Raw genomic sequence first — 7,799 nt, forward strand, 5'->3', positions numbered from 1 at the left:
CAATATAACCTTTATTACACAACACTATCTTACTACAGCAGCTGCCACTTTATATATCGACCAATACAAGAGGTCAATATAATGGGTTTACATACAGCTGTAGTAATAAGTGTACAAGTATGTGATTGTGTACAGTGGCTACCAATAACTGTACATGAAACTGTATGAATGTAATTGACAGCAAGAGCAGCACCTGTACTCCACTAAAACCTCGATTAACCGACCACATATGGGGGGAGGGACCGACGGATAATCCGAAAGGTCGGTTAATAGTACATAAAGTCTACGGAAATAAAACATACACTTTCAAAATACCTTTCCCTAACCTATCTCATTTAATTCCCTCTATTCATTTTAATGTTCATTTGCCATTCATATTTCAATAGAATTTGCTTTAAAACATTAACCACTTTAGTAAATAAATATGAACCAGCACAGAAACGGTGGAAAAGTCAAAGAACATGTCATCAAAAAAATTGTGACCAAGTTCCAGGTTGATGATCTGACTTTCTGCCTCATTTACACACATGTAGGGTCTCAAGTGTTTCTCTTACTATTGACGACACAACATACATATATTGTTTCTCACTCTTGATTTTTTTTTTAATTTTTGCATTTATTTATGGTTCTTTATTACCATTATTATTATCATTATTATCATTATTAATATTATTACATTATCCCCCCTCAGGCCCCGATGTGGGTCAGTAACCTGTGCCCGGGTGAGCTAATGCCTGTATAAAAAAAAAAAAATTAGGAGTTCGGGATTGACGGTTAATCCGAAAGTCGGTTAATCGAGGGTGGGTTAATCAAGGGTGGGTTAATCGAGGGTGGGTTAATCGAGGGTGGGTGGTTAATCGAGGGTGGGTTAATCAAGGGTGGGTTAATCGAGGGTGGGTTAATCGAGGGTGGGTTAATCGAGGGTGGGTTAATCGAGGGTCAGTTAATCGAGGTTTTACTATAATACTTTAGTGTATTTGAATGCTCAGTGCAGTTATCAAGGGGCAGATCCAGGGGGTCCTAGGGGTCCAGACTCCGACTCATTCCCGCCGCTCTACACTTGTTTACACTTACTCGTTATCTCTGTGTTTTGTCATTATTTTCTACTTCAAGTGTTAAATAATCATGTCTAAATGCTCAAGTGATTGTTCCTCTTATCAAGTTTGATGTAATAAGGCACAATAAGAGTGGTGATGGACCAGCAAAGAGTGGTAGAGACTTGTCACCCTAGACCATCCTCAACACAGGTAAATAACAGTCTCAATTTATACTTTTCATTGCTTATTTAAGGCTTATTATGCTTGCTTATTATGCTTGCTTTATGTTTCTTGCTTGACAGTGTGCAGTACTCAGATATATCAAGGGTAGATGGGAGTTTCCAGGGTTGACCAGTCCCTAACCCCCTGAATTAGTTAAGTTACGGGATTAATTGCCCCAATAACCGTTGATTCACTAAGTAACGACGTTTCACATTCCACATATGTATTGATTATTGGGGTATAACTGTACTGTATTCCTAATGGGAAGAATAAAAGAATAAATCTCTCTCTTTTAGGCTAGGATTAGGTTAGGTTAGCTGGAACAATTGGCGCATAACACTCCCGGGGATGAGAGATTTCTGGGTAACTAGATTACTCTCTCAAACCCTGAAAAATCTCTTATCCCCAGAAATTTTTTAGGTTACTGAGAAAAATATGTTCCTGTGGTGTGTGTGTGTGTGTGTGTGTGTGTGTGTGTGTGTGTGTGCGTGTGTGTGTGTGTTGTGTGTGTGTTGACCTCAGAAAGTGATGAAAAAGACTCACATACAACACAAGATTCATTATAATACCAAGAGCCTCATTACTAACACGCACACACATACCTACCCACGCGCACACAGCCACACGCAAACACACACACACAACCACGCACTCACCCACCCAAGCACGTACACAGTGAAGGGCTAAGACAGTGGTACCATTTATGTTGTGATCTTGAACTTTGTTGCATAATGAGAAGAGAAAACAAGTGAACAGAGAAACAAGAAGAGGAGAGGGAAGAGAATAGTGAACAGAGAAATAAGGAGAAGAGGAGAATGAAGAGAATAGTGAACAGAGAAATAAGGAGAAGAAGAGAATGAAGAGAATAGTGAACAGAGAAATAAGGTAAAGATCATCAGGTGTACTCAGGTGGTGTGGACACTAACAGGGAGAAATGAGGTGGGAGAGTGGGTGATGAGTGGGGTGGGTGATGAGTGGAATGGGTGATGGAGTGGAATGGGTGAATGGTGTTCGTGACATTTTGGGTTAGGTTAGGGTTAGGTTAGCGATAGGTTGGGGTTTAGGTTAGCATTAGGTTGGGTTGGGTTAGGTTGGAGTTTGGTTAGGGTTAGGTTAGCGATGATAGGTTGGGTTAGGTTAGCATTAGTTAAATCAGCATTGGTTTATGTTTATGGTATTTAATTATCAGCTGCGAAACAAGCTGTTGGGGGGATATACTCTGTTTAGAGGATACTCTGTTGGAAATTGCTCTGTTGGGGGAGTCTCTGTTGGGGGGATACTCTGTTGGGGGATACTCTGTTGGGATACTCTGTTGCAGGATACTCTGTTGGGGGATACTCTGTTGAGAGGATACTCAGTGAACAACAGTGAGAGTTGGACATGTGCTCCTCATCCTGGCCACTAAAATAAATACTGTGGTTAGTTGTGTTGGCAAAATGCACTTAGTTAGTCTGAGATACAATCAGCTGTAAAGAACACACACACACATGAGCCAGGGCCTCACTATACAGTACAGTACATCATATAGTCAAAACCTCATGCAGTACAGTACATCATACAGTCATAACCTCATGCAGTACAGTACATGATGCTCCATGACTCAATTAGTGGATAACATGGATTCAATCCTGTATTGAGTGGACCACCAACTGTGTCTGTGTCCTGAACCTTGTTGCCACTAGGGGCTGCCACTCAACAAACTGTGCTAATGGCATAAAGAATGTCAACTTTAACTATACAGTACAGTATGTAAAAGTGATGTATTATATCACTTGTGTTTACAGTACGTACTATAGTAAACATCACCAAGCCATAGTATAAAGCTACTATAAAATCATCTCCCACACTTATATTAAACAGACTTTATACTAAGTGATTTTTTCAGCGATGATTTAATTTGAGAACGTGGGGGAGCATCTCACTGTGGTGACGGCCGACAACACCGCCGTTCATCCAAACGGCAAGACTCAACATACACTGGGATATCTTATTAAATGTTATTGTTAATGCATCACAAAGTTGCAGCCAACAGTTGAGCAGTCACGTTCAACAGACCAAAACAAAACATCCTACCATCGAGCAGTTCGCTTCTTCTAACGTGGAGACTTAACTCAAGTTTCTTTTGTTGTTCTTAACTTTATGTAATGAGAGCTGTTAACTTGTGTCTTACCCAAAGGAGAGACTGACTGTTGGCCTGTACTGAGTAGAGGCAAAGAAAAACATTTACTATAACACAATTAGTCTGATCACCTGGTATAATAATAATTAACACCTGATATAACTACAGTATTAACACCTGGTATAATTATTAACACCTGGTATAATTACAGTATTAACACGTGGTACAGTATATATTCTAAAACTCTCTTTCACTTCAATATTCCTGTAAAAAAACCCCAGAAATCTTACATGTTATTAAGCTGTACAGTACTGTGTGTGTGTGTTTTTCAACTGAGATATTTACAAACACTACACACACACACACATACACCATAAGGAAACAAATATGTACCTCAGTTTAACAGCTACATTCATTGCTGCCGACTGCGAGGATATAGGAAGGTGTGACCTCTGTTGATAGTGTTTATCTGCAGAAATGTCACACTTGGAAATCTTGACTCTCTCTGTAGCCCGCCTGGCCCCGTGTACAGGGTGCGGCTCACTCCCTGATGGTCCGGCCTCTTGGGTGGATATTACATCTTCCCTGAGGAGTGATCATGAGGGTGAGGAGTGGTCATGAGTAGCCACACCTAACCATACAAGTAGCCCCAGCTAACCATACAAGTAGGCCCAGCTAACCATACAAGTAGCCCCAGCTAACCATACAAGTAGCCCCAGCTAACCATACAAGTAGCCCCATCTAACCATACAAGTAGCCCCAGCTAACCATACAAGTAGCCCCAGCTAACCATACAAGTAGCCCCATCTAACCATACAAGTAGCCCCAGCTAACCATACAAGTAGCCACACCTAACCACACAAGTAGCCACACCTATCCACACAAGAAGCCACACCTAACCACACAAGTAGCCACACCTAACCACACAAGTAGCCACACCTAACCACACAAGTAGCCACACCTAACCATACAAATGCCCACCTAACCATACACGTAGCCACACCCATAACCACACAAAGTAGCCACACATATCCACACAAGTAGCCACCACACTAACACTTTTAAATAGCCACACTAACCACTGATATACTGCTATCCACAAGAAGCCACACCTAACCACACAAGTAGCCACACCTAACCACACAAGTAGCCACACCTAACCACACAAGTAGCCACACCTTACCACACAAGTAGCCACACCACCTTAACTAACACAGAAGAAATAGCCTATACTTACCTAAATGTGTTTTTCTCCTTAGCCATGTGACGAGAAACAGTGAACACATTGTGAGGCGGTGCAGGGATGTTCACCTCTAGACCTAAGGCATGGAGATGATTCTGAAAAATGTACAATATTATTATTTATTGTCTGAGATAATGATGATGATTGTATTGTATCAAAATTGTGGGAAGGATGAATAATTACATCCCACTCGGTCTGTTTTATGCTATTTAGCTTAACCTAACCTGATCTGACCTAACCTGACCTTTTCTGACCTGACATGACCTAACCTGACCATTTAACTAATATACAGTAAAAATTTGCATGAAACAGATGATCATCCAAGTGAGATGACATCAGAATGAACGTCTTAAAAGCAACTTTTCTCTCTCTTAGTCAACTTCATCCATTCAAGCAATGTATTAACCCCTTCTAACAGACAGCAATACTTATATAAATGTGCACTATATAATTACTACACCCACAGTGAGTAAACTATGAGCCAGCGTCTACCATTTTCTCTCTAATACTGAAGTTAGTGATGTATGGTAATGAATCTTCTTGTCTAACAGATGACCTCTTGACATCTGACCTATAGCCCTGTGACCTGGCTATGTCAACAGTAAGGACCAGACCTGTGACCTGGCTATGTCAACAGTAAGGACCAGACCCCTGGCCTGACTCTACCCTCAGTCCTACACTCTCTCTCGCTCATGATACACGTTAGTCTCCTGAACCTCAGATACATATCAGCTTCATATTTTTATTAACGCTCACAGCTCATAGCGTTGGGTTAAGCCAGTGTTAGGTTGGGTTAAGCCAGTGTTAGGTTGGGTTAAGCCAGTGTTAGGTTGGGTTAAGCCAGTGTTAAGTTGGGTTAAGCCAGTGTTAGGTTGGGTTAAGCCAGTGTTAGGTTGGGTTAAGCCAGTGTTAGGTTGGGTTAAGCCAGTGATAGGTTGGGTTAAGCCAGTGTTAGGTTGGGTTAAGCCAGTGTTAGGTTGGGTTAAGCCAGTGTTAGGTGGGGTTAAGCCAGTGTTAGGTGGGGTTAAGCCAGTGTTAGGTGGGGTTAAGCCAGTGTTAGGTTGGGTTAAGCCAGTGTTAGGTTGGGTTTGGCAGTGTTAGGTTGGGTTAAGCCGTGTTAGGTTGGAGTTAAGCCCGTGTTAGGTTGGAAGGTTAAGCCGGTGTTAGGTTGGGTTAAGCCAGTGTTGGAGTTGGGTTAAGCCGGTGTTGGGACAGGTTAAGCCAGTGTTAGGTTGGGTTAAGCCAGGTAGCTGGGGCCAAGATTCAGCCAGAGTGTTAGGTTGAGTTTAAATGACGGTGTTAGGTTGGGTTAAGCCAGTGTTAGGTTGGGTTAAGCCAGTGTTAGGTTGGGTTAAGCCAGTGTTAGGTTGGGTTAAGCCAGTGTTAGGTTGGGTTAAGCCAGTGTTAGGTTGGGTTAAGCCAGTGTTAGGTTGGGTTAAGCCAGTGTTAGGTTGGGTTAAGCCAGTGTTAGGTTGGGTTAAGCCAGTGTTAGGTTGGGTTAAGCCAGTGTTAGGTTGGGTTAAGCCAGTGTTAGGTTGGGTTAAGCCAGTGTTAGGTTGGGTTAGTTCATCTTTATACTGTCCAGTACTGTATCATATTGCACTAAAAAGTTTCGTTGAGTAAGAGCCTCTAGTGAGACTGACTACAACCAAGTATAAAGGGTTGTGACAGTCAGTGGTTGTGACAGCCAGTGGATTTGTGACAGTCAGTGGTTGTGACAGTCAGTGGTTGTGACAGTCAGTGGTTGTGACAGTCAGTGGTTGTGACGGTCAGTGGTTGTGACAGTCAGTGGTTGTGACAGCCAGTGGTTGAGCAGTCAGTGGTTGTGACAGTCAGTGGTTATGACAGTCAGTGGTTGTGACAGTCGGTAAGTTTGGCGAGCCAGTCCATTGAAGTTTATGACGGTCAGTGGTTGTGACGGTCAGTGGATTTGTGACAGTCGATGGTTGTGACAGCCAGTGGTTGTGACAGTCAGTGGTTGTGACAAGTCAGTGGTTGTGACAGTCAGTGGTGTGACGATCCAGTGGTTGTGACAGTCGGCGGTGGTTGTGACAGTCGGTAGTTGTAACAGTTAGTGGATTTGTCTTTGGGCAATATCTTACACAATTCTGAACAAGAGCTTTTGTAAATGTTTATTTTATTTATTTATCTTTGTATTTTTTAGTAAAATCTAAAAAATAATGTCAAAGAAATAATGTGTTTGTCATGGGAGTGTACACCTGGTCATGGGAGTGTACACCTGGTCATGGGAGTGTACACCTGGTCATGGGAGTGTACACCTGGTCATGGGAGTGTACACCTGGTCATGGGAGTGTACACCTGGTCATGGGAGTGTACACCTGGTCCAAAAGGTGTGGTCATGGAGGGTGTGACGAACACTGCAACTGTCTCGGTAAAGCTACGGTCACACTAGAGTTTTCCTGCAATAAATCCACGATAGTAATTAATTCAGGAGCAATAAGTCAATGGTATGATCCACTGAGGTGCGAGTGACGCACTTCAGCCCCCGGCCCTACCTCTCTGTCGGAGCTGGTCTTGGTAGTGTTAGAGGTCGTCTCCAATGTCTCGGTGGTGTCGAAGGATCTGTCCGTGAAAGACACTCCTCCACGGGAACTTGGTGACCCTGAACGAGGGGATGACCTTCCACGACCCGACCTGCAACCACGACACTTGGCATTAATTCTTCCCAAAAAGAAAAAAGAAAAAACAAACAAAAAAGATATATTTAGAATTTTTCAATTGGTTAGATTAAGTTTGGTTAGGTTAGGTTTTGCTGTTAGGGGTAGGTTAAGTTAAGTTAGGGATTGGATAAGTTTAGTTCTAGTAAGTTAGGTTAAGTTTAGCTATGTTAGGGGTAAAAATAAGGTAAAGTCCAATAAACTTTTAGAGATCTTGGAAAAACTAGGCATTAATGAAGGAGATAATAGTGTTAAAGAATCTTTACTGGCAACAGGAGGCCGAAGTGTTAGTAAATAATGAACTATTGGTTCACAGTTAGACAGGGAGGAAGACAAGGCTGTGTTCTGTCTCCAACATTGTATAATATGTATTCATAATGAGAGAAGTTATGAAGGACTTAAGTTAACGGTAGAGTAATATACAAGGTGCAGATGATACTGCTCTTATAGTCAAGAGGCATTACAAAAACTGGTTAACAGATTAGTGGAAAAAGGTGAAC

At 42.1% G+C, this 7,799-nt stretch overlaps 1 protein-coding gene across 1 annotated transcript; it reads right to left on the bottom strand.

Moving 5' to 3' along the window:
* Window positions 1-2,444: 2,444 nt before the first annotated feature.
* On the bottom strand, window positions 2,445-7,324 carry LOC121864590. The gene is made up of 5 exons (XM_042363652.1): window positions 7,138-7,324; window positions 4,616-4,716; window positions 3,772-3,963; window positions 3,396-3,458; window positions 2,445-2,598 (listed from the first exon to the last, which is right to left on the bottom strand). Exons 2-5 carry the CDS (start codon window positions 4,639-4,641, stop codon window positions 2,445-2,447), a joined length of 435 nt encoding a protein of 144 aa, XP_042219586.1. The 5' UTR covers window positions 4,642-4,716; window positions 7,138-7,324.
* Between the last annotated feature and the right edge of the window lie 475 nt (window positions 7,325-7,799).

The sequence above is a fragment of the Homarus americanus genome, unplaced genomic scaffold (genome assembly GCF_018991925.1).
Source record: "Homarus americanus isolate GMGI-L3 unplaced genomic scaffold, GMGI_Hamer_2.0 scaffold26554, whole genome shotgun sequence".
Classification (NCBI taxonomy): Eukaryota; Metazoa; Arthropoda; class Malacostraca; order Decapoda; family Nephropidae; genus Homarus; species Homarus americanus.

Coding starts and splice junctions, on each gene's coding strand:
- LOC121864590 (XM_042363652.1), bottom strand. CDS start 4,641: ATGGCTAAGGAGAAAAACACATTTAG. Junction 3,964..4,615: donor AAGGAGAAAAACACATTTAG/GTAAGTATAGGC, acceptor ATCACTCCTCAG/GGAAGATGTAATATCCACCC. Junction 3,459..3,771: donor AATGTAGCTGTTAAACTGAG/GTACATATTTGT, acceptor GCCTCTACTCAG/TACAGGCCAACAGTCAGTCT.